At 39.2% G+C, this 27,627-nt stretch overlaps 1 protein-coding gene and 1 non-coding gene across 4 annotated transcripts in view; both read right to left on the bottom strand.

Annotated features, from left to right (window-relative positions):
* Positions 1-454: 454 nt before the first annotated feature.
* The window catches only part of GNPTAB (N-acetylglucosamine-1-phosphate transferase subunits alpha and beta), an 84,932-nt gene continuing 57,759 nt past the window's right edge, over positions 455-27,627 (bottom strand). For 2 of the 3 annotated variants that reach the window (XM_021675562.2, XM_064379917.1), the window contains exons 8-21: positions 25,206-25,367; positions 24,638-24,817; positions 24,255-24,425; positions 22,290-22,413; positions 20,408-20,611; positions 18,553-19,652; positions 16,285-16,484; positions 15,855-16,074; positions 14,749-14,862; positions 12,591-12,676; positions 12,251-12,349; positions 8,448-8,615; positions 3,920-4,010; positions 455-2,208 (exon numbers count right to left, since the gene is read on the bottom strand). In XM_021675562.2, coding sequence (XP_021531237.2) covers positions 2,131-2,208; positions 3,920-4,010; positions 8,448-8,615; positions 12,251-12,349; positions 12,591-12,676; positions 14,749-14,862; positions 15,855-16,074; positions 16,285-16,484; positions 18,553-19,652; positions 20,408-20,611; positions 22,290-22,413; positions 24,255-24,425; positions 24,638-24,817; positions 25,206-25,367 — 2,997 coding nt within the window. In that variant the 3' untranslated portion in view covers positions 455-2,130. The remainder of the gene's footprint in view (positions 2,209-3,919; positions 4,011-8,447; positions 8,616-12,250; positions 12,350-12,590; positions 12,677-14,748; positions 14,863-15,854; positions 16,075-16,284; positions 16,485-18,552; positions 19,653-20,407; positions 20,612-22,289; positions 22,414-24,254; positions 24,426-24,637; positions 24,818-25,205; positions 25,368-27,627) is intronic. The other variant, XM_064379918.1, reaches the window with a different exon arrangement.
* LOC135276316 (U6 spliceosomal RNA) lies at positions 19,747-19,849 on the bottom strand. The gene has a single exon (XR_010343884.1). It is a non-coding gene; the product is annotated as a U6 spliceosomal RNA (small nuclear RNA).

The raw sequence follows: 27,627 nt of genomic DNA, 5'->3' as shown, positions 1-27,627 counted from the left end.
CTTCTATAGGATTTCATTTGAACTAATGATACTGAATATCTGACTGCTCATCAACTTCTAAGGTTCCTCTATGCTAATGATTCTACTGAATCACAGAATCATTAGAATGAGTCTACGAATAGCCTACAATTGTATTGTCCATCCCATTATCAAGCTCCTAATTAGGTATGGACTATATTAATCTAACCACAGAAATAGTCATTATAGCCAAATATTCATTTCTCTAACTTTTCTAGAGTAAATTCTCAGCTTTTATAATCATACCCAGATATTCTCCCAAATTTTTACATGATAAATTCCATTTAGATCCTATTTTCCCCCATAAAGCATCATTCTTCTGCATAATACTAATCTTTCCTTATTCTCTACTTAATTTTAGTAGTAAAGGTACTCAAGCGACTGCTGAATATGGGTAACAGTAAACTCAAACCTCAAAGATTTAAAAATCAAAGTGTCAGACAAAAATTTAACTCTTTATGAGATTTCAGTTTTTGAAATACACAACTCTTACAGCACACACACAGTATTTACATTTCAAGTTCTTTGTACAAAAGATGTATGCCGTTTTGAAAGAATACTATTGAGAACATGATCTAAAATACCTGTTAGAGTTCAAAAGAAGCTCTTGGAATCTGGTCTCCACAAATCCATTGTATTGTGACATAAATAAAATATGGCTAGACACCAAGGTTTAACCATACATAAAAATGCTAATTCTCAGCTGGGTGCAGTGGCTCACACCTGTAACCCCAGCACTTTGGGAGGCAGAGGTGGGTGGACCACCTGAAGTCAGGAGTTCGAGACCAGCCTGACCAATATGGTGAAACCCTGTCTCTACTAAAAATTCAAAAATTAGCTGGGTGTGGTGGCGTGCACCTGTAGTCCCAGCTACTTGGGAGGCTGAGACAGGAGAACTGCTTGAATCCACGAGGTGGAGGTTGCAGTGAGCTGAGATTACACCACTGTACTCTAGCCTGAGTGACAGAGCGAGAATCCGTCTCAAAAAACAAAACAAAACAAAAAACTAATTCTCAGTGATTGGCAAATGATGACCTGAGGGTCAAATCCGGCTGGTGGCCTGTTTTTGTACAGCTGCAAGCTAAACATTGTTTTTACATTTTTAGAGGGCTGTTTGAAAAAAGCAAACTAAACAACAAAGAAGAATATATGACAAAGACATAGGTGGCCTGCAATAATTTACTATCCAGCCTTATACAGAGAAGTTTGCTGGCCTCTGCTCTATCCAAAACCAGCTAAGACAGAACTACTGGAATATACTGACGAGTATCAAACAAGACATCACTGTACTGTGCCAGTGCCATCAGCACTACTCATTTCTAAAATGAGGCACTTCTGTTTGAATATGTACATTTCCAAAACATAATTACATCTGGTAAGTATCACTGTTACTTAACTCTAGCCATTTGAAATTAAACCTGCATATGAAATCATAGTATTTGTAGGGGCTGAAGTCAATAATTACAAAGAATTTCTTATGTCAATCACTGAGCTCTTCAGTAGTTATTAGTGGTTTAAGACCATTTACAGTCTTAAACGTTAATAAAACTCATAATTTAGGTATTGTCAGTGAGATGATATTGCTGCATTATTTAAATAACATCTATAAAAATAGGTTTAGACATCCCAATTCATTATACTCAGAAGCAAGAATAATTAGTTAACTTAGTAACTACTTATTTTAAAAATAGGAAATGAAAAAAAAAAAAAGTGCAAAACTTTAGCAAAAGGCTTTGGAATGCAAAGACTGGGACCTCTCAGCAATCATTCCCAGCTGGCACAGGCCTCTTGTATTAGTCTGCAATGATTGCTGTGGGAAATTAGCAGCTGTCTCTTGTCAGTGAGCCTTTTTATAAAAAGGATGACAGGTCCATGAGCAAATTCTTTAAAAGTAAAACCAGTTTAGAGCTGCTCAACACACAAGTTTTCAGTGAGTTGGTTAAATAATTCCTGGTCAGTGGGCTATATTCATGCCACAAAACAGCATGGTACTGGATGTTTTCCTTCTTTGGGCCAAACTGCTAAGCATCACATCACAAAGATATCTCTGTGAAGCTGAGTTTTAAAATGCTCAGTAAATGCTGAGGTAGATGGTTTTCAAATGAAGATCTTCTATACTCTGATTCGATCAGGACTAGCTTCTTTGTGTATCCTCCTTCTGGGAAATATCTTCCGCTTAAGTGCAATTAACTAAATGATGAGACAGGAAATGCATTTTAATTCTCATGTTGATGAAAGAGTGTAAGTGCATTAAACTTTCTAAGAGCCATATAACCTTAATCATTTCCACAATCTTATACATAAAAACAGACAATAAACAAATCTCCATCATTCCTCTTCCAAAACAAAAACAAACATTAGTTTCATTTAGTTTTGTAGGGTCAATACACCTAGATATGGGCCCATAAAGAGACCCAAGAGGATTAAAATTATTTTGGCCCATGCTTCATTTTTCTAAGACCTACAACTACAGACTTTAACACAGCTATTACGAAGGCATATTTATTTTCAAGATGTTCATTTCTTAAGTCTTTCTATTGAAGGAAACTGGCTCTATTTAGCCATAAGACACTGTCTCTGGGTTTGAAAATGACTACATTTCTAAGATAGGATTAAAAATAAACCACATACCTATATTGAAAATCCTACCAGCATTTCTCCCCGCTATTTAATCACAAACACTGGAGAACACAAGCAACACCCCAATTTAAAAATGGATTGTAATATAAAAGTTCATTTTTAAATTAGTAGCTTAGAACTTGAATACTTTTTTCTCATAGTTTAGCCATAAGAAAATCACATCAACATTATAATAAAATTTCAATTAAAAGATGTGTAGTTTCTTTTTTTTTCCTTTTTGAGACAGAGTCTCACTCACTCTGTCGCCCAGGCTGGAGTGCAGTGGCATGATCTCAGCTCACTGCAACCTCCACCTCCCAGGTTCAAGTGATTCTCTTGCCTCAGCCTCCAGCAGCTGAAACTACAGGTGCCCATGACCATGCCTGGCTAATTTTTTATTTTTGGTAAAGATGAGGTTTTACCATGTTGACCAGGCTGGTTTCAAATTCCTGATCTCAAGGAATCCACCTGCCACAGCTTCCCAAAGTGCTGGGATTACAGGCATGAGCCACCATGCCCAGCCTAAAATATGTTCTTTATGTTCTCCGTTTGGGATCTTTATGTTTACCCTGTCTTACCTCTCCCCAACCATGTAGGGTTGGCTTTTTCCTTCATCCTTAGGTGGAATCAGGGCTTTGCCCAAACATAAGCCACAGTTTGAATGATGAGCTGGGATTTGGGAGGGGAGGAAGAGGCAGCATTGGCTGGTTTGTTTGTAAGGTTGGTAGGTATGGCAGGAGGAAGGGGTGTGACTCCAGTAGGTAGAGAGCAGGGTGCTGGGATTTAACCTGCCCTTCCCTTCTCCTGCCTCTCTAGTTCCCTATTGTCTGCTGTTACAGATGACACACAGGAACGACTGACACTCCTTTTCCCTTTTCACTACCACCGGCTGCCCCTTTCAGTCAAGACTCCATTACTTCCCCATCCTAAGTCAGCACAGTAGACTCATAGGTTCCTCACTAGACCTCTGTTCTAAAAGCAGGTACAGCCTTTCTGAGATTTTCCCTAAGACTTTTACCTGCCAGGAACAATGGTAACAAACATCAAGAATAAGATGTACACTCCCTGGGAAGCAGATGAAGGTTCAGTTGCTGTCCTGTTCACCTGTCCAGTCTCTGTTCCTAAATTTCCTGCCATCTGCAGCAAGAAGCCCATTCGTTTATCCTAAAGCTCTCAGTACTTAGTACTTTTGATTATAAATGTATATCATTTTCTAAAACATTCAGATGCTAATATACTGAGAAATACTGTTTAATACCCACATAAAATATATAAAACTTACCTGCTCAGCAAAAAATGAGAATATAGTAAACATAATCAATGTTGCTAGTACACAATGGGTCCAAAACTTCAATTTGTCTCGATATGCCCTCCTGTGCAGAGAGAAGAAAGCAACTATGTACTTCTGTATATGGTTTCACTACCATTAGTGAAGTATTATTTATGTACTACTTGCAATTCTAAAACGCTCACACAATATACATTTTCAACATGAGTTCAGATTTTTTATTATGTCATAGTAAACACTATACTTGAATTAGTAAAGTTATCCAAGGAGGGGAGAGGACTTCAAAAGAAAATTACTTCTGGCACTTAAACAAAACCACTCTTTCATTTGTATTCATTTATATTCATTTATTCACTCAGTTACTTGATAAGTACTTCTATGGATACAGAGAGATGAACAAAATGAAGTCCCTGCTTTAGGTGTTTAGAAACCTGAGGCATTGCTGACATGCTGACTGATGACCTGCCATCACATAAGACAGAAATATGCATTATCGAAAGCAAAGTCTTGTGGAAAAACTTAGAGAAATGAGGACAGTACCACAGAGATAGTGGCATTTCCTGTAAGCCTTGAGGGGAAAGAAAGCATATGGCTGAGAAAGGGAAGGAGCAGTAGAGTGGCACAGTGGCCAGCTGGGCCCTGCAGGACTAAGTGGAGTGAATCCATGCAGTAGCATGGGGGGATCTGAGCCAGGTAAAAATGAGAGGGTATGAACTGCAGCCGCTCTGCAAAACCACAATGTGGGATCTGGACAGAACACTCTAGTGGGAAAGTGGATGAAATGGTGAGGTAGGGGTATATGTGACATAATCAGGGTAAACAAGGTGGCCATTTGAAGGATGGACAAACAAGGAAGGCAGGTAGTTTAGTTTTAGTCCAGAAAAGCAGCACTGACAAAAGAAATAAGTAACCGAAGAGACATTCCTGAGGTAGAATCAACTGGACCTGGAGCCAACAGAATACTGGGAATAAAGAGAGGCGGTACAGCAGTTTCCTCATCTGTAATTCGGAAATAGTGAACAATTGGTTACCAAGATTAAATAAAAATGCTTACCACAGGGTTTGGAAGATACACTAGTAACTACCAAATTCTGGCCTCTGGGCCGAGATAGATTCTCATTTTCCACTGTTTGGATGTGGGTGTCTCTACCTTAAGTCACACATCCAAAACAGCACTCTCCCACACACAGTTCTTCTGCCTGTATTTCCCACATCTGTTAACAGGATCATAACCAGCTCTGTCAATTCTAATGTCTAGTGTCATTCAGAATCAATGTAGATTCTTAAAGAGCTAAGCAGCCATAGACTACAGACAGCTAACATGTTGCCCCAGCAGCCAGAGAACCCATCCACTGAGCACCTGCTATATACTAGGGAGGCACTGTGGACTCAGCAGTAAGACACCATCTGTGCCCTAGAAGAGGGCTCACAGTCTACCAGGCGAGACAAACACAACCAGAGAGATGGCTGTACAGTGCTCTATCCCAAAAGGAATGGGCTTCTGTGAGAACAGGAATAAAGTTAATACAGAAAACCAGGGAAAGATGGCAGGGAACATGAACTCATGGAAGAAAAGAGAAACAAGAGTTTCTAGGAAGCAGGGCCAGCAGTGAGAGACGCCACACAGAACTGAGCAGAATGAGGAGTGAGCAGCCCACAGGGCAGGGGAATGACTGCAAGAGCACCCACACCTGATTCATACCATTTGTACAGCACAGAAATCAAGGTCCTTTCAAATAACTCTTAAGCCTACTCCTTTCTTATTCAAATGGACCCTTGGGGGTAAATTTAGTCACAAATTGGATTTGGGGAGTTAACACTTAGAATCACCTAAAGATCTTTTTCCTGTGAGCTAAGGGAAAGTGAAAACGGTGAGAAGTCATTTCTTGCCACTTCTGGGAGACAAGATCCACGATTCAGTAATAAATTCTCCTTATGAAAATAAAAACATAAAGATAGCAGCAATATACATTCTAATTGTCTCATTTGCCCAATTCCAAGACACTAAGGAGTTCTAGTGCCAGGGTCTGCCAATTTCCCCTCTAAAGTGTCTCCCAATTCGTCCTCTACTGCTTTCTCTTTATTACCTAGGCAGTATCCTTGGTTTTCACCTGACTGACTGTTTTTAGGACTATTGAAATGCTTATTATTTGTCTCTCTGCCTCCAGTTCCCAGACAACCCTGCCCCACTCTAAATAATTTCTTTACTACTTCAGCCTCCACACTAGTATTACTTATCTCAAATCATGAAGTCTGATCATGACAAACATCTAAAAAAATGGGTCCATTATCAAAAGAAAAAAGTCTAATTCAAATACAGCCTTTCACAATCTCTCTTTTTCCTCAACACAGGACTGTCTTATACCTCTGTGCCTTTGCACATGCCATTTCTTCTACCAGGAATGCTCTTTCTTACCTGGAAAAGAAATTTTCATAATTCAAAACCAAGTCCAAATGTCACCTTCCCCTAAGAGAATCAGCTGGTCCCTCCTCTGCACACCAACTGCATTGAACTCTTACTACTGCCCTCAATATACTGTATCACTATTTGCCCAGTAGCTGTCTCCCTGGATAGACTGTGAGCATCTCAAAGCCTGGTTCTACATGCCTTTCATCTTAATATTCCTAGCACCTGGCACAGAGAGGCAAGCAAAGGGTCAAAAATCTTCCTAAACCAAAAGATAAAATTACCTTTATAATTAAATGTTGGCAATGGCAGTGGAATGAAAGATGAAGAAAACTTATAAAGCAGCTTTGGAATATAGTGGAATGTGCAGAGGGTTGGGAGTCAGGCTGGATCGGCCATTTGCCAGCTACTTTAGCTGGAGCAAGTTACTCAACTCATATTACTGTGTTCTCATCTGTAACATGGCAATAACGATACTTTTAATTGTAGAGAGTAAATATCTTGCCCAGCACAGTGTCTGGCATACAACAGGTTCTCAGGAAAAAATGTAGCTACTCTGATGGCAGTGATGATGATGAAGAAGACTTAGCAGGTGTTGTAAGCCAGAACCAGGGGAATGGACTGCCCAGGTTCCTATGTGGACTTCCACATTTAGGAGCTGAGATGCCTTGTCCAAGTTACTTCCTGTTGCTGTGCTGAGGATAAAATGAACCTACTACAGAGTTGTTAGAAGAGTTAAATAAGAATATGCATGAAAAGCTCTTAGTCAAGTACCAGGTTACAGTTAAGTTAAAAAAACAAAGGTCTTAGGTACTTGTTACTTAAACACTCAATATTGCTAGTGATTATTCCCACAGTAGATACTCAATAAATTAGCTGATTTAACAAATATAAGAATGAAAATTAGGGCCAGGCGTGATGGCTCACACCTGTAATCCCAGCACTTTGGGTGGCCAAGGTGGGAGGATCGCTTGAGCCGAGGAGTTCGAGACCAGCCTGGCCAACATGGTGAAACCCTGTCTCTACTAAAAATAACAAAAATTAGTTGGATGTGGTGGCACAGGCCTGTAATCCCAGCTACGAGAATCACTTGAACCCAGGAGGTGGAGGTTGCAGTGAGCAGACATCACGCCACTCCACTCCAGCCTGGGTGACAGAGCAAGATTCTGTCTTAAAACAAAACAAAACAAACCACTTAACTCAATTCTTTACTCATTATAAAGTTTCCCAGTTGTTGGGCCAGGCGCAGTGGCACACGCCTATAATCCCAGCACTTTGGGAGGCCAAGGCGGGTGGATCACGAGGTCAAGAGATCGAGACCATCCTGGTCAACATGGTGAAACCCCGTCTCTAGTAAAAATACAAAAATTAGCTGGGCATGGTGGCGCATGCCTGTAGTCCCAGCTACTCAGGAGGCTGAGGCAGGAGAATTGCTTGAACCCAGGAGGCGGAGGTTGCGGTGAGCCGAGAATCATGCCACTGCACTCCAGCCTGGGTAACAAGAGCGAAACTCTTGTCTCAAAAAAAGAAAAAAAAAAAAAAGTTTCCCAGTTGTTTATAAAGGCTAACCAGATAGTCTGGTTGTTGAAGTACTGAATGAAATGGCTCCTAATACCTTTCCAGGTTTACACTCCACTATTTCAGTGTATGAATTCTCCAACTAAGCCAGGCTAGCCCCCCAAATTGCCCTGATCATTCTCACTTCCAAGCTTTTGCTCATTGTTCCCTTCTTACCACTTTCTGAGATTCTGCCTTCAGGACTTAGTTTAATTCATTTTCCCCAAAGTCTCTGACTATCAATTCAGCACATATGACCTCGTGTACCTCTCATTTTACACTCAACAATCCCTTCACTTACACATTGGTCAACAAACAGTTCAATAAATTAATGAAGTTCCAATTAGACTGAAAGAATCCAGTAACACATTTTTTCAAATCTCTTAAAATGCAAATGTCTTTTTAATATTAAACTCAATAAAAACTATAACTATACAAAGAAATTACAGAGCAAATAACACATTAAGGAAATTTCATCAAAAAATATTTCATCACTAACATAGATATATATGCATGTATCTATACACACACATGCATATATGAAACATGGGAATTTACCATTCCTGCAGCTCATGCATATGAAGGAAACGATTTCGATACTCTCTCGGCAGCTCAAACTGGGAAGGTATGGGGAACATGGATTCATAGAAGTCCCTGAGAACAGCTTTCACTGTCTGGGCATCTTTATGATTGTGGTCAATATTGTCATTTAGGCAAACAAACTTCCTGAAATAACAAGAGAGCCAGGGTTACTGGTTACATACGGATAATCCTGACCTAACAAAAAAGGAATGTGAATTCCAAATTTATTTTAAATGGACTTATGTCCTAAGTTGGTACATTTGCTAATATGAATCTCTAGGGGAATGATGCTCTATAAAATTTTTCTTTAGATATTCCTCACCTATAAAACAAGAGAACTAGGGTAGATGGCCTTTTAGCTATGGGATTAAATTAATTTAGTGACTTCCATTTAGAGTATCCTGACTTAATTGTTCAATAAATGTAGTTAACTGACTAGAATATTTTGTTAGCAGCTAGGAAAGACAATCAGTGGCCAGGCATCATTGCTCATGCCTGCAATCCTGGCACTTTGGGAGGCAGAGGCAGGCAGATCACCTGAGGTCAGGAGTTTGAGACCAATGTGACCTACATGGTGAAACCCCATCTCTACTACAGATACAAAAATTAGCCGGAACTATAGGGTGCGCCTATAGTTCCAACTATTTGGGAAGCTGAGGCAGGAGAATCGCTTGAACCCAGAAGGCAGAGGCTGCAGTGAGGGGGGAAAAAAAAAGACAATAATAAGTACCTAAAACCAAGTTCTCTGAAGGCCATGCGTGGTGGCTCATGCCTGCAATCCCAGCACTTTGGGATATCAAAGTAGGCTGATTACTTGAGGTCAGGAATTTGAGACCAGTCTGGCCAACATGGCGAAACCCTATCTCTACTAAAAATTAGCCGGGCATGGTTGCACACACCTGTAATCCCAGCTACTCGGGAGGCTGAGGCACGAGAATGGCTTGAACTTGGGAGGCACAGGTTGCAATGAGCTGAGATTACACTACTGCACTCCAGCCTGGGTGATAGAGTGAGACTCTGTCTCAAAAAAAATTAAAAAATGAAAAATAAAAACCAAGTTCTCTGAACTGATAGTTATATTACAAAGAAAAATCATGTAAATAACTGAGAGAGAGAGTGCTGTATAGCTAAAGATTCTATGAATTTGATAATTTCTGCATGTCTCTAACCAACCTGTAAGATGCTAGAGACTGGCAAAAAAGCAGATTACAGTGGTGCTTCCTTGCTTGTTTCAAGTTCCTTTCAAGGCAAAGGTCATTAAACTGAAGGCCCATTAAAATGGCTTGTAGGGATACCAACACTTCGGAAGTAGATTTGCCAAAATTAAAAAAAAAATTAAACAAACCTGATAAAGCCTTCAGATCCAACTACCAATTTATGGGTAATATTAGAGACATAGGAACATGTTAATAACTAGGATTCAATCCAAGAAGGACAAAGTGTAAAATAGCTATAGAATCTATAATCAGATTTCCTCATACACACATGCAAAAAATTATATGGGTAAAAAAAGAGAGATGGAGGGAAAACCCATAGATTTAACTTCAAACCAGCAAACTTAAAAACCAAAAAAACACATTAAGTCTTTATGAAAGTTAAGAGGAGTGGAAGGTGTACGTTGACAAAGTAGTTGGTCATATTAAGGAATCATTGTTGATTTTTTTAGGGTGATAATGGTATTGTGTTTATATTTTTAAGAATCCTTATATTTTAGGAATACATACAACAATGTAGAGCTAAAATGATACAATGTTTGAGGTTCACTTAAAATTAATCAGGAAGCAGTGATGGAGTGGGTGTGTTTAGATAAAACAAGGTCAAATATAAATGGAAGGAAACAAATATAAAATGGAAGTAAATAAGAAGACAAGTGGTGAGTATGTGAAAGAAAGCTCATACATCTTTCTCTAAACCTGGAGACTGCTTTAAATTAAAGGATACTAAAGAGCTATGTAAACCTAATATAACACATGAGTCTTGACTGTATCTTGGATTAAAAGCAAACAAAAGAGGCAGACAACAGCTATCAAGGGCATCTAGAGGCAACTAGGGAAATCTGAAGACAGGCTATTAGATGGTATTATTTAATCATTGTTAAAGTTCTTGAATATGTTAATGGTCTGTGATCTGACAATGAAGCTACCACAAGCAGAGCTAAGAAAGTCAGAGAAAAACAAAGCCTGGATATTGTCCATCCCAGACTCCCTATTAATGGGATGAATACGTCCTTAAAGCTTAAGTCAGTTTGAAGTCTAGTTTTCCATGCATGACTTAAATGAGGCTTCATCAAAGTAAAACAAACAAGGGTTAATGATAACATCTGTTCAGGTACACAAGAGGCATCTGGGCCTGGCACACTATGAAAAAAGCCTGGCTTGCCATGAGTCTTTTTACTAAACCCCTGTCCTTTTAAGTACCATGAAAATGTCTATGAATACTCTAACTCAGTAACTTTCAAACTGGCACAAAGACATAAAAGTATAGGCTACAACTAAAAACTGCAAATTCTCACATTATTATTATTCATGACTGAGAGAGCTCATCAATAGAATGGGAAGAATTCTGTACTCCCATCAAAATTGGTTCTTAAAAGCTGAAGTTATTTAAAAAAATTTAAAAACAGTAAACTTCAAGTGGAGGGAACAGCCTATGCAAAGAGGGCTGTACACTGGGTAATTATTATTGCAGCTTATGGTTTGCTTGGCTTGTAGGAAACATTTTGTAAAAAATCAAGTATTTTACTGGATTCAAAGACACTAGGTAAGCGTTAAGGATATTTTTATTTTTCTCAAAATTCCAATTTCTTTCTCCTCCAAACAACAACAGGATTTGTAAAAAAAAATACAATGGCTTTAAAATGTCTATAAGGTTCACATCTCTGATCATTCATAATTTTAAAATCCTAACTTCAGTGAGGTAAAACTAAAGACCTCCAAATGCATTTTAAAAACTCAGAAATCAAAAATACTCAATTTTAGCTGGGTACAGCAGCTCATGCCTGTGGTTCCAGCTATTCAGGAGGCTGAGGTGGGAAGAATGCTTGAGCCCAGAAGTCCAGGCTACAGAGCCATGTTTGCATCACTGCACTCCAGCTTGGCCAACAGTGAGATCCTATCTCAAAAAAACCTAGTTTATATGCCAGTGTCTTTATTTTCCAAAGAAGTTGATGAAACACCTATTTCCCACTAAAGTTAAAAACTAAAAAATGCATACTTTTAGCACATTTTATCAAACCTGCTAAAGTAACAGTTAAGGAGCTGGTAAAGAAACTGTTAAGGCTTAGATAAATCTGAAAATTTATTCATCCCCCAAAAATGGCTGGAACATACTGGATTAATGTTCACATTTATGGTAGCATTCCTTTTTCCTCAAAAGCTAATCTGAACTTTACTTTGAATTGCCAAGATAAATCTAACCATCTAAACAACAGTTCTGGAAGCACCTTTTTAGAAATGCCATAATTCTAAAAAAGCATTTCTAGAATGTCTCAGCTGCCTGGCCTCACCGCCCCACAATACAATCTGACCCTGGGTCTCCCTGAACAGCTTGTTATTAATAGAACCCAGTTCTTAGAAGTCCAGGCTCTTCCCTCTGCATAAGGGACCCTACCTCAACTTGCAACTCCCATCTCTCAGTCAACCCCCAGCTCCAACACTACCTCCACTGTTAAGCCTTTCTGTCTGTTCCATACAGAAATAAGCTACTCTCTTCTCTCCAGTCCCACTGCCTTTCATTCAGGTTTATTTGCATAATTAAAAATTATATATATAAATCAGTACCTAGGGTTTTTTCTTATGTCATCCAACTGGCCAACCACATGAGAAACATTGGTACGAATCATTTTAAAAGCAATTTCTTCTTCTCCCATGATTTCAAACCTAATTATCAAAACATATTTGAAGAATGTAAAAATGAAATTTCAATAGAAAAGACATTTTTAAAAACTTCAGTAGACTCAACATCCACAGAATAACTTAAGCTTTTAATACTAATACAGCAAATAATCTCACATAAATTTTAGAAGAATGCTTAGTGGACAAATACTGTAGAATTATGAAAAAGCCAAACCTTTGTAATTACTCTTAGACTAAACAAAGGGTATATGTGTATACTACTTACCTATATTTGTTTTTGTCCTTATATGCTTTGTGGATTTTGTCAGTTACTGCTTTACAGTTTGTTACTAGACTTTTAGTGACCGGTGGCTATGAGAAAATACAAGTAGATCAGATATCGCGTCAGAGCTGAAACTAGGGCAATTTAGCCTACATAATCTAAATTGTGATTTTTAAAACTTTGATTCTGTTCTCTCTGGAGGTAAGAAAAATACCAACTGTGATTACATATACATCTTTTTTATCTTTAAGAACATATTGGCAAACAATTACTACCATTTATATAATAGAGAGTTTATAATGCATTTTTCACACCTGAAGTACTTTATCCTACTGGATCATGCCAAAAACCCAAAACAAACTGCTGAAGTACATAAACGAGCTGCTCTTCTGTTACCAGTCTGACTATGTACCAGCTCTATGTCAGGCTTCTGGTGAATTCCCTACCTGTAACACCTCTTTTTTTTTTTTTCTTGAGATGGGGTCTCGCTCTGTCACCCAGGCAGGAGTGCAGTGGCGTGATCTCAGCTAACTGCAACCTCTACCTCCCAGGTTCAAGTGATTCTCTTACCCAAGTAGCTGGGATTACAGGTGCCCAACACCACACCTGACTCATTTTTGTATTTTTATTAATAGAGATGAGGTTTCACCATGTAGCCAAGCTGGTCTTTTTTAGTATAGACGGGATTTTGCTATGTTGGCCAGGCTGGTCTTAAACTTCTCACCTCAGGTGATCCACCTGCCTCGGTCTCCCAAAGTGTTGGGATTACAGGCGTGTGCCACCATACCCAGCCCTAGCCTCATTCTCGACCTGCTGTTTCCTATCTGCTAACCCCACTACAGCAAGTTCCTTTAGGACTGACACCAGGTCTTACTCCTCTATTTACCTCAACTTTATCAATTTGGTAGTAAGTTTTAGCACATTCAGAGAATTGGCTTTTAAGTGGCACGTATCCATATACTAACCCATGCCATATGCTAAACTAACCTACACGTGATTGGCAATACTCATACTGTGTGCTCTGATGGCTGCTATGCTGACTTCTTTAACCGATGGCTGCCACTTGTCACACTGTATCTCCTGATGAGGGAGCCTTCACTGGGCTCTCTGGGAACATGAGTGAGGAACACAGTCCCTGACATGCACAATGAATGATAAATGAGTGGTTTTCTTCCTTCAGAAATCAGGAATCAGATTTTTAAGCGATTTTATTACTCTTCACTACAGTCATTTACAAGTGTCTTATCTGCAGTCATTATTGACACATGGCTTGAAAATTGGCAAGATAGTAATTTTTTTATACCATTTTATTCTGATTATGAAAGCAAAATCTACTCATTATATAAAATATGAAAAATTCCAGTGTACAAAAAGGATATAAAAAACTACCTATGATTTAACCTACTGTCATTTCTGTTGTCTTTTGGGATATGTGTGTTATATGTGTACTTGGGGGGTTTTTATAGTTCAATGTGTACTGTCTATATGGTAGTACCCATTATTTTCCCCACCTAATTTTATTATGTAAAAATTTTTCCATTGATCAGTAAAAAATTACAGAAAATATCAGGTTAAAGGCTGTATTAATTAATTTCATCAGTTCTACAATTTTCTTCACATTTTAACTTCTCTGAAGCTGAAATGTCTCTTACAATCTACAGTCTTCTAATTATCTCAGCCACATGACATTCCAACGTAGCTGTGTGTAAATCACCCACTGCCCCTGCTGGTAAAATGGAGTAAGTGCTAGCATTAAAGCAATTCCGCTTTGATGAACGATGACATTACATGTGATGAACAGTTCCTTGATTGATGTTAAACCTCAGGATTGTTCTCTCCGGCCAATGAGAATATTCTGAAGCTATTTTCGTCATCCTTAGTGAAGAGTACATCCGCTTATGGAATATAAGCAACAAATCTAAATTACACATCTACGAGGTGAACAGTAAGATTCCAAAGCAAGCTATGAATGATTCCAGAGTACCTGTGCTACTATTTTGCAACAAAGACATACAAACATAGAGCCTGCTTCTAGTTCTGAAGTGCTATACAGAAATGCTGTTAACACTTGATAAGGATGTATTTTCTTCTTCTTCTTTTTTTTTTTGTTTATAGAAGGATGTAGTTTCTGCTGTACATTAAAGCAACCCATTCTACTTACCAGATTGGGATCATAATATGCTTCCTGAGTTGGTGGAATATTATTTAGCTGAGTGATATCAGCAGGAAGCATTTTTGAGCAATTTATTAGCATGTGTTCCAGACCTGTCAAATCCTAACAAAGAAAAAGAAGAAGATAAACCTGTTATGTGCACTGTAACTAACGAGTGTGGTTTTAAAAATAAAAATTATGTGAAAGCCTCCAAAAATGGCTTAAATGCTATCTTCAAAGAGAGTTTGACTACATGATTCTGAAGATAAAGGCACTCTAAGAAGAGCAGAATGAGAGAATGCCAACACAAATATTTCATCTTCATCTCAAAGAACATTCTGGCCTCTGAGATCCCCATTTAAACACGGTGGTCCAGGGCTCAGAAGAAATCATGCTCTGAAGCCAGATTCATCTGGGCACCTTCCATTAGTGAGTTTCCTACTCCTGGGACTAGAGGATGCCATAAAGAAGGGGCCTGGCTGAGATCTCCATTTAGCCACGCCTGAAGTCCTAGAATGAATGTATCACAAGAATCTCATATGCAGGCATGGTCTGGCTCTTCTCCAGACAATACAAGATCAATCCTTACTGAAAACCTACAAAAAGTAATTTCATAAAATATGAACCTCAAATTTGGCTATAATTCTGGCACTAAAACAGACTAGCTATGAGCACCCACATTAATATTAAGAATTATTTTTACTTGCAATAAACTAAAATATGTAGGAGAAAAAGAGACATAGTCAGAATTAAAGTTTTCTTTTTTTTTTTTTTCTGAGATGGACTCTCACTCTGTCACCCAGGCTGGAGTGCAGTGGCGTGATCTTGGCTCACTACAACCTCTGCCTCCCGGGTTCAAGTGATTCTCTTGTCTCAGCCTCCCAAGTGGCTAGGATTACAGGCGCATGCCGCCACACCCAGCTGATTTTTTGTATTTTTAGTAGAGACGGGGTTTTGCCATGTTGCCCAGGCTGGTCTTGAACTCCTGAACTCAGACAATCCACCCGCCTTGGCCTCCCAAAGTGCTGGGATTATAGGCATGAGCCACCACGCCCAGCCAGAATTAAAATTTTCATTTAAAATGTCAAAAAGTTTAGAATAAGACAATACAACACCTGCAAACTTAATGGCAGTTCGTGAGTTCTGGTAGCCAGTGTTCGGATTTCTCTGTCAGACAAGACACCAGATTGGTCTGTATCAACTTCATCAAAGACTTGAGATATATTCAATGGCTGAACTGCACTCATGAGATAATAAAAGTAAGAGAAGGCAAACTGCATATCCTCAGAATGGCGCACTTTGTGAAATGACGTCTTGTCAAATTCTTCAGGGAACCTGTCCAAATATAACATATTACGAACTCTGGATATTCAAAGTATGTATGGTATCTAACATTTGCAGAGATGGATTTTTTTCCTTCCCACTTATTTAGATAATATTAGTCATCAAATATTAGAGCCATAAATTTAGCATGGTAAATATGCAAATTTCAAGTAGTCTTAGCTCTGAGCACAAGCAAACAACTCAAACACAAGCAAGACTTACATATCTTGCAGTTCTTGCATAACAATCCGGTCAATCATGTGAGGCATGTGAGCGGGCACTTTCCGCGATGTGAATCCAAACTTGCTATTTAGGATTTTATTTACATATCTGAGGGAATCTGCAAATGTATCTTTTAGTTGCCTCCCAGTATTTTTGCTTTCAGTAAAGTATGCCAATTGTGTCTTCAATGACTCTTCTTCCTGAAGAGAGAATTCTACATATAACTCAGCATTATGTTTAGTGCACAAGTGTACTTTGTTATATTTTATATAATGTGGTAATAACTAGTCACTAACTCTCCATTAGGAGCAAATGAAATGCATGTTAATAGGTCACTTTAAGGATCTAAACTGGATTTAGCAGGACTAAACTGGATTTCAGTGCAAGTATCACCAATATTGGTTTGAGAATAGCTGTATGATGGATATCTATATAATAACAGTCACAGGGTATTCTTCAAGGACTGGTCATTGACCATGAGATTTCAAAGCCAATTCAATGCAACATTTAGAAAATTTATTTACATATAAATTTGATAGTACTTTCAATATCAAGCTATTTCTGCAGGTGATATCAAATCTGCAAGTCCTTGAGTTTTAAGCACAAGGACTAGAAACAAATTTGGTTTCATCGTATAATAGTTTTAATATTATAAAATCAATACCAGTAAGTGGCAGAACTAAATAGGCAAAGAAAATTGGCAAAGTATTCAAACCCTTTACAGAAATATTTTTGCTCCTCAAGCTGATAAAAATGTAAGGAGACTGATATTAAATGGTGTTGGTTAGACTGCAGTGAAACAAGCACTCCTGTATACTGCTTGTGGAAATATGAAGTGGTGCAACACTTCAGAAAGACATATTTAAAGTTCATACCTGTTAACCTAGTAGTTCTACCTGCAGAAATAAAACTCACTCAAGTGTAAGATACATGTACAAGAGTATTCACTGCAACACTATTTGTAATCATGAAACATTGGAACTAACTAACTTGCAGCTATTAAAAAGAATAATGGTATTGGCATGGGTAGTTTGCCCACATAGTACTACATCAAAAGGCAACTGAAGGGAAATATATGTAAATTTATACTACACATATATTTCTATATATATAACTATATGTACATATACGTATGTTTGCATAGCTATAGAGTAATACTGGAAGAATACCCATCAAACTATTAACCATGATTATCTCCAAGAGGTAGCCTGAAGAAGGAAGAACTTTCCTTTTTTTACCATACACTTTTGAATTGCTTTCAGTTTTTACCACTAGCTTATAATGCTTTTGTGAATTTTTTTTAAAAAGTTAAGAAAAGGGGGAAACTGAGGAAATAAACATAGTCAAGAACACTGCAGTCCTTCACTAGACAATCTGTAAATGCCTCACGTGCAAGGCACAAGATACTTCCTAAATTGCTGAGGGCATAGTTACTCCTTCACCCTTTTTTCTCCCAGCCTAACATCCACTCGTGGCTGTGTGCTTTCACTATCCAGCCCAAACTGTATGATTTTTTTCCTGGTCTGTCAACTCCCACCCCTTTGAAGGTCAGTCCACAGGGCACTTCCTCCTGTATACCTTCCCCAGTACTTTTAGGCAGGGCTAAGGAGTCAGTCTTCCCTCTGGACTTCTTGCCCATACCTCAATAAAGACACATCTCTTTGCTACAGTTATCTCCCCACAAATTTGTCTTCTCTACTGATCTCTGAGTTTCCACGAGCAGTGGCTATGTTCCTGTCATCTTGCATTCCCCAGTGATAAGCACCATGAGAGTACTGAGTAGAGGTACAGATGACACCACAGCATAGTGAGGCTACGGTACAGGGGGACGAGCACTCCAACTTTGAGGTTTGGTTCACACTGACTTGCTGTTGTAATGTTGGGGAAGCTAATGAACTTAATTCAACGTCAGGGTTTTTTCATAAGTAAAGCTGGAAAGATAACCAGATCTGAAATGTCAAGTAAAGACAACATGCCACTTCCTGCTCTCCTTCCTTGAAGTATGCCCTTGGCTAAACCCCTTACTCATTCACACTTGGGCTGTTTCCTAAACTGCAAAATGGGGATAACAATAATAAATACCTTCATATGGCATTTTTTATTATTAGGGTTAGTGGGTAAATTAAATAAAAACATGTAAGAAAACCATTTAGCTCCATGGCTGGCACAGGGAAGCACTGGATAAACAGTAGCTATAATAATATTATCACTTACAAGATTATTTACTTTTCCTGAGCATGAGAAAGAATGAGTCTGGATGTAACTTACGTCAAGAAGATCTTGGAAATACTTTTTTTTCTCCCATGGCAAAAAGCCCAAGTAACTATCTGTGTAATGCTGCAGCTTTCTTCCAGGTAACACTTCAATAACGCCTAAGTGGTTTTCAGCATTTTCCTCCATTCTGTTCTCTTTTTCTTTCCCTGTGATTTTCTTTTCTTTTGTCATCTGGCTTTCCAGTGGAACAATCAGAGGTGAGGGCTTTTCTTTTGTCACATTTCCACCTCCTGATTTTTGGATATGAGTTTCTGATCCAAATCTTGCTTTGGTCTCCAAGTCCAGGGGTGGATTCTGACCCTGGTCATGACCATTCACTTTTACACTCACTGCAGGAAAAGTCAACCTCTGTAATCTTTCAGACACTCCTAAGCTGTTTGGCAAGATGCTTTTATGAACCTGTTTTTCTTGTGGAGCTACCAAACTGTCATTTGTTTCATCTGTTATTATAGCTTGATTTTTTACTTTAGCATGCTGTGAGTTCATCAGAAATGATCTCAGCAAGGCTGACTTGGACAAATTGTATCCTTTCAAAGTGATGTCTCCATGTTCCAGTTGCAAATCCAAGTTATTGAGACTCAACTGGGCCTCTTTTGGAAGGAGTGAAATATTTACCAGGGGAATTTTCACCTCCTCCTGAGATCTCCTTGTTGAGTTAACATCATGTCTCTTGAACTTTGGGAAGCGTTTTTCTTTGGGAATATCCTCAAAAAGGATTTCCGCCTCTGGAACATGTGTTATGGGGCTAACCAAATTTTCATAAGCCTTCTGAATCGTAGAATTCAGTTTTGGTCCCTCCCTTGTGTCCACCTCCACTGTTATCTGGATTTTGAACTCTTCATCATTTGTATTTTGAAACGTGAGATTAAAATGTATTGTGGTGGCATTCATTCCGCTGTGCATTATGAGGTGGATGGTTTTCCACTTGTTGGCAATAGAAGCATGTCGAATTATTGGATTGTCACTATAGGCACCTTCAACTCCTCTTTTGGCTATTTCTGCAAAGCTGAAATAAGGCAGGCATTCACCTTTTGGAATAATATAGTGAGTCTGGTTTGGGAGAAGAGTCACTTTATACAATTCATGAAAATGATCTAAAGGAAAAAACAGAAATGATTTTTTTTTTTAAACTAGGCATTTTTCCTCCATTTTCCTTTAATTCTTTGGGTCTGAGTTTTCACTTTAAAAAAAAATAGGGAGCACTTCACAATTTGCATGTCATTCTTGTGCGGGGGCCATGCTAATGCTCAAACTGTTCTAATTTTAGTATATGTGCTGCCAAAGTAAGCACTGAGTTTCCACTTTCTAAGAGTGACTTTAATTCAAAATAATCATATACTCTGATACAACAGTTACTGGTGTAAGCCTCATTTCACTGAGGCAGTCATAATAATTACCATGAAATGGTGATCTTGACTCACTATAGAGAAATGGCATGATTCTTAGCAATAAATTACAATAATCAATTTCCATCTTTTTGTCCATTTGAAAAAAACTTTCTGCCAAAACAACCTCCATTAATATGCTATCAACAAAATCCAATATTCAAGCCATCTTTATTTAATAAATTATTGATATCCTTTTTTGTTTCCAAATTAAAACTTCACCACATGTTTTCAGCTAAGGTAAATCTGCTTAGTCCAAATAAAACAAAACAAAAAACCAGACTGCAACAATAACAGGAAAAGATCATCTTTAGTGATTTATGTTGTTTTCTTACTTTTAACTTACAACTAGTTTGAATGTAAGGCTGGAAAAGGGATACACAGAGAATAATTATATTAAATAACAAAAGCCATTCAAAACTCTCTCTACCTATTCTTATATGTTTGTTTGGCAGTAAACATACCTTGCCCACAGTCGCCAGCATCAAACCCACAGGACAAGACATTGCATGCTTGGTCACAGAACTTATCAGCAAGCCAGGAATTAGCACATCCCTGATTACAGTAAGAGACACTGTTTATTCCTCCACCAAACTGCCAGGGCTGTCCAACTCCAATACTCCCGGTACCGCCACCTCCCGCAATATAGCGACTCCCTCCACTGTTACCTGTAGAGGGGAGGAGGAAGAGGGAATCTTGCTGTAATTACGATTTTGAAAAACAAAGTTCCGGACCGGGCATGGTGGCTCATGCCTGCAATCCCAACACTTCAGGAGGCCGAGGTGGCTGGATCATCTGAGGTCAGGAGTTTGAGACCAGCCTGGCCAACATAGTAAAACCCCGTCTCTACTAAAAATACAAAAATTAGCTGGGCGTGGTGGTGGGCACCTGTAATCCCAACTACTAGGTAGGCTGAGGCAGGAGACTCACTTGAACCCAGGTGGAGGTTGCAATAAGCTAAGATCGCACCACTGCACTCCAGCCTGGACAACAAGAGTGAAACTCCGTCTCAAACAAACAAACATAACGAAAAAGACAGTTCCTTATTTCATACTAATGTGAGGGTCACCTCATTCTTTAGTAGACGATCTCATATACCTTAAGAAGAAAATAAACTGAAAAGGAAGTCACTTGACAGAAGCGTGATGAACAGGCCTTGGCATTTTGTAGCTGTGGAACCTACAAGTACAGGCCTTACATTTGCTGAAGGGGCACGTGCTGACAGAAATGGAGGAGCACGAAAACAAGAAGAGATTATTCCAAGTTTGTGAACTGCCAAAAACATGTGGGTATCATGCTTGCTACCCCTTGTTATCAAATGCTAATGTTCTAGTAGAGACTGACTTGTCTGGTCTACACAGATCTACTTTGAATATCTGTATTCTTTCTCTGCAGCTAAAGTGAATCCAACACATCCGACTGAAATACAGCTTGAAGCTTTGTTTCCTCCAATATTCAAACACTTCCAAATCCATATGGAAATGGGAATGATAACATTTGTGAACATACTCTTTCTCAGGTGACAAACATAATTCAAGTGAATATGATGAATAATGCTCTATAAATTTAATGCTTCATAAATTGAAAGGCAGTAAGCAAATGTTAACAAATCGCTATTATTGACAAGTCAAAATATAAATATGCGAGGGAGAAGAGTTGCTGAGGAGAGAAAATACTCATTTCTTTTGCAACTCTTTAGTCATTCTGTGACCTATCACAATCTGCTGCTGAAAGCTACCAGCTGTGAGCTCCCATAAGAACCAGTTAGAGTGATTCTTGCTCTTGGGTTTATATAATTAAGTATATTCCAGATTTTCATATTTTAAATTAGAAGACATTTTCAAGTGTATTTTCTCATGTTCAAAGCTCTCAACAATGAATAATATGAATAAACTGGGCCACATGGGAGCACTAATTACCATCTCCAAAGAGTCTACTGATTCCTGATTTTTTTTTTGAGACAGGGTATCATTCTGCCACCCAGGCTGGAGTGCAGTGGTGCAATCACAGCTCACTGCAGTCTCAAACTCCTAGGCTCGAACAATCCTCCTGCCTCAGCCTCCCAAGTAACTAGGACTACAGGTGTGCACCACCACACTTGGCTAATTTTTTCTTGAAGAGAGATGGGGTCTTACTATGTTGCCCAAGCTAAGTCCTGGCCTCAAGCAATCCTCCCAGCTCAGCTTTGCAAAGCACTGGATTATAAGCATAAGCCACCATGCTCAGCATTAGTGATTGTTTATTAATACATAAAAACGTTTGGTTAAGTCTATAGTACATGTTTAATAATGATTAAGAAGGAAAAATTCTATTAAATGAATGAATTACAGTTTAATACATCCTTACCGGAGCAATCCCCACCATCCCAATCACAGGCTGAATTATTACAAGCCTTGTCACAATAGCCATCTTTAATCCAGGAACCTGGGCAGCCCTCAGCACAGTTTGGCACAGGCCACGTCAAATAAACCTACGATAAAAACAAAGAGAAAATAAAACAACTTCTGGCTTCTGATGTTTTATTCTTAAGATTCCCTTTATAAAAAGAAATTGACTCTCTAAAAAGGTTAAAATTTTCCAAGGGCGGAGTGTTAACGAATTCACAATTGCTTTAAGCTTGCCTGTACTTATAGTCATTGTTTAGATCCTGCTGTGCTGACAGTTCTTACTGAGCATATTTACTTTTTCTCTATTACTCAAGGGAAGCAGACAAGGATTCAACTCATGGATTAGTCTCTTACAACATGCTTTGATAATCTACTATGAAATAAAGTAGCACCATGCCAGACTTAACTGCAAGTACCAAAGCATGTCAAAGCTGGTGGGAAGTATGCAAGGTTACTGCTTTTCTGTAACAACAATCAGTAGCTCATCAGTGTATTTGTGGATAATCTTGTCTCAAGGCTGAGAGACAATATCCTCTCTCTTCATGCATAAGGCCCCGTGATAAATTAACCAGCACAGCATTCTGAGCTATGCATTCACCTGCTCTCAAAATGAGTGATAGGGCACATGGTTACTTTTTAAATTAAAATCATAAAAAAAAAAAAATACACTCCTCTTTAAAAATCTCTGTGCCTTTGCATATTCTGTCTAATTGGAATTTTTTTTCACCTAAACTAACTCTTACTTGTTCTTCACAGTACAAGACAATTCAGATGGACGTTCTTCTCTTTCCCATCTGATTTAAGCCTCCTATGCTCACACTCCTCAGCACCAAGGCACACCTGTCACCAGGAAAAGCACTGCACAGTCATTGATCTTGTGTTTGTCCCCCTGTTAAGGCACAAGCCCAACTTTGAGCCCTACAATCTGATACAGAGGAGACCAGTCAATAAGGGAACAGGACAATGAGCCCAGTCAAGTAGCATAAACAGTAACAGAGAAAGTAGTTTTGTGTTACTAGCACTTATAGTTGCAGAGTTTTAGAACTTATAAGTTTACGGTGATAAGTTTAACTTATCACTGAACCCTTTTAACAATGCTATAAGGGTATTTGTACTTTCCCCACTATGCAGACAGAAAACAGAGGTAAAGCCACTGCCCAGGGTCATCCTGAAGCGTCGGCCCCCATGTCTGCACTCTTAATAACTTCTCCATCTCACCTCTCAACAAAGTTAGAGTACAACAGCCTGCCTTAAATGAAATTTCATCTATGGCTTTAAGCACTGACTTGAGTTAACTTTCTATTTTGCTGACATTCTAAAAATTATTTTCTGTTTCTCAGTGATTTTGCTTTTTCTATCACAGTAGTAGAAAATGTAGATGGTCGGGAAGAAAGTGTGGGTCCTGAGTGTCTAAGAATGTCAGAAGGCAAATTTCTAACTGTGGTGTTCTCACTTCTTCATTGTTAACTTCTGTGCTTAGCACTTGAAAATGATTATTTGCTCATATATATTTTATTTTATTTTTTGAGATCAGGTTCTCACCCTGTCACCCAAGCTGGAGTGCAGTGGTGTGATCACAGCTCACTGCTGCCTCAACATAAAAGCTAAAGCAATCTCTTCCCATCTTAGCTGGTACCCCCCACTCTCCCCACCACCCCTTACATCCAAGTAGCTGCGACTACATGAGTATTCCACCATGCCCAGATAATTGTTTTACTTTTTGTAGAGATGGGGGTCTCACTAGGTTTCCCAAGCTGGCCACAAACTCCTAGGGTCAAGTGATCCACCTGCCTCAGCCTCCCAAAGTCCTGGGATTATAGGTGTGAGCCACCATGCCTGACCTGTTTGATATTTGACTACAGTAGTATGTGCACTGATTTTCTGATTTCCACACTAGACATTCCCCCTCGTCTTAGGCACTCACCTTCTGGCCTTTGGAGTGACTGTAAAAATCATCTGGCCAGACATCCTTCCCAAACATGACATCATCATTTAGGTAAATAAACTTCTGGGACAGCCCTTCGATGCGATGAATGTGACTTTCAATAGCAGGTGAACTAAAGGTAGGCAAGTGGCTCAAATTTCGAAAAACATCCTTTTAACAACAAGAAACAGAAAAAGAGAGTGAATGAGAGCTGCCTTGGCTTGGTTTAGTTTTTAAAAGGAAGGAAGGAAAGGCAATGAAGAGTTAAAGAAAGGCAGAAATGGAGGTAGAAGAGAAAAGAATGAAATTATGGAAATTCCCGTACCACACTAAAAGAGAAGAATTGTAAACCACAGTCTCGTGATACTCGGAAAGTCTTGTACCTGGTGTGTTACTATTGTCACTCGAGGATTGTCAAGGTTCAGCCAGGATGGAATCTGCCCGTTGGTGACAATGAAAATATTCCGAACCCACGGTGCATGCCTCTCAATAGATCGCAATGAGTACCTCAGTTCTTCATTATCTTCAAAACGACTAGCAGAAATGTCTTCATCCTGCTTAGACTGAGAAAAACACTTGGCACGTGAAGATGTGAAATACCCCTTAAGTCATACCTACTTCTCTTTGTCCTTTCCCTCTGCCCTGTCTGCTCTCAAAATGGAGTCCTAATTTTATATATTACAAAAAAGGCAAAAAATTCAATATATATTTTTTAAACCCAAAATTCAAAGATATAGCATTTCTCTAACATACTTTAAAGAAAAGGTTCTTGGATCTGATTCTAGGTCACTTCAATTAATACCAAACCAATGGCAGTGACTGGAAAGTTGGAAAAGTTCCAATCAACTCACTTCTCTGTAAGTCCTCTTCCCTCTTCTAATACAGTAACTTAAAAATTGTTAACATCTTAATCCTTAATTTGGGTTGTAAAAGAATCTGTGCATCCCTTACCTGGCTGATGGCACTCAGATCCCATAATAAATATGCAGGACTTATGGTCAGTTCTTTTCCATCGATGGTCATGTTCTTCTTAGTTTGCTTATTCAATTCTTGAAAATCCTTAGGGTTATTCAATTTTAGAAGTGCTACACTGGCCTCTGAATACAACTGCAACTATCAAATAATAAGAGAGTTACACATGAAGTCTGAGTGTCAAGGACGAGGCACCTTTAAATTCCCAGTCTGCTCTTTAATCTTTGTTTTTCGTTTTTTTTGTTTTGTTTTGTTTTGTGACAGCGTCTCATTCTGTTGGCCAGGCTGGAGTGCAGTGGTGCAATCTCGGCTCACCACAACCTCCGCTTCCCGGGTTCAAGCGATTCTCCTGCCTCAGCCTCCTGAGTAGCTGGGACTACAGGCATGCACCACCACGCCCGGCTAATTTTTGCACTTTTAGTAGAGACAGGGTTTTGCCATGTTGGCCAGGCTGGTCTCCAACTCCTGACCTCCGGTGATCTGCCTGCCTCAGCCTCCCAAAGTGCTGAGATTACAGGTGTGAGCCACCACACCTGGCCTGCTCTTTAATCTTGAAATGGTAAGACAATATCAAAACACAACAAAATGACCTACACAGACCAGGTGCATTTCCCAAATGAATATAACCAACCAGGTATCTAAAACCAAGAAGGAGTGGTGAAGGCAGTGGCAATCTGGACACCTCAGAGCCACCTGAAAGCTGCAACCACTCAATGCCACCAAGTGCTGCCAGATCTCCTGAGAGGCAACAACCCCCAAGTGTTGTATGAAATCTCCCCATTTTTTCAATGGTGATCCAAATGATTTTTGAATGCTTTGCATTCAAACAAAATACACCCACTGGCGAACAGTTTTGTGACTCTTCTAGAATATTACCAATCTGCTTATACTGGGCAAAAAACCTGCAATGTAACTAACCTTGCTGGAATTGGTGACAAGCACATCTGCTAGTAGGGTGTCTGAACAGCTTTTATGCCACATGCCTAGGAGGAGCATCTTTGGCAGGACTACCTGAAGTGCTTCCATGGGAAAACTACCTTGTGGGGCAATCGTAAATCTAAGAGCAAACATCATAAACATCAAGTTCTACAAACAGGCTTTGCCATCCCTACCAAAGTCCACACAACTCTTTATCTGTTTTCTGTTCTGACTCTGTATCACATAACTTCCTATGAAGAGGCTTTCATAGCTCAGGAAAAGGGGAGAGGCCTGAAAAAATATAGGACAGTAAAATCCTTCTGCTGAACTAGTGCTTCTAAAAGAGCTTATGGTCTTCTTTCTCAATCTATAAAACAGAAGCAAACACAATTATGAGCTCATTCTGAGCTCTTCAATTTGCTGCATGACTATATTCTTAGCTCATTTTCTAAGCAGTTTCCTGAGCTTATGTAGTAGTGCAAAACACCAGAGGTTGGAGTTAGAAATTGCATTTATATCTTTTCCCCTTATTATGTAGGCCATTAACTCTTCTCATGGATTTGGTGCAGGTGCATGTGTCAGCGCCTGCATATGCGTGTAACTGTCTTCTTGACTCATCACTTTCTTTTACCTCCTTTACTCAGTGAGTGCCTGGCACATATTTAGCACTCACTAAGTTGGTTCTCCCTGTGTCACCATCAAGCCTTGGCATATGTGCCGTGCTGGGAGGCAGGCCACACAGAAGTATTAGTAGTCTGCCTGGGCCCCTGTCCACTCTCTAGCAACTTCTGTCCTCTTCCTCCCTCTTACAGCACCCCAAAGCATTTCTGAGGGTTCCCTGGAGAGAAAAAGTCACTATTCTAGAATAGAATAATTTATTATTTATATATTTTTAGATGGAGTCTCACTCTATCACCCAGGCTGGAGTGCAGTGACGTGATCTCGGCTCACTGCAACCTCTGTCTCCTGGGTTCAAATGATTCTCCCACCTCAGCCTCCTGAATAGCTGGGATTACAGACATGCACCACCATGCTCAGTTAATTTTTTTGTATTTTTAGTAGAGACAGGGTTTCAACACATTGGCCAGGCTGTTCTCAAACTCCTGACCTCAAATGATCCACCTGACTTGGCCTCCCAAAGTGCTGGGATTACAGGCATAAGCCACTGTGCCTGGCTCCCATCTCTCATTTCTTGAGGGGCATCAGTGTCTGGTTCAATCACAGCTTCGTTAATAATTTCTAGATCACCTTCCTCATTTGATGGTTTGTCTGTCTTTATGTTTTCCTCCACCTTCTTATTGTTTTTCTTCCTTGATATTTTCTTCTGATTTATAATAGCTTTCTGAGTAGCAGGTGGTACTTCACCCCCCATACTCTCCACCCTCTCCTTCAGGAAGCACATTTCATCGGTGTGCAGAATGCTTGGATCCTGCTTATACATTTTCAGGAAGTCCCGAAGCTCGTTCACTTTGCAAGCGTCCAT

Source organism: Aotus nancymaae, unplaced genomic scaffold, assembly GCF_030222135.1.
Source record: "Aotus nancymaae isolate 86718 unplaced genomic scaffold, 86718_ANA_hifiasm-v0.15.2.pri h1tg000021l, whole genome shotgun sequence".
NCBI classification, from domain to species: domain Eukaryota; kingdom Metazoa; phylum Chordata; class Mammalia; order Primates; family Aotidae; genus Aotus; species Aotus nancymaae.
Note: the sequence above shows the minus strand (reverse complement) of the source record. Positions and strands in the feature narration are given on the sequence as shown.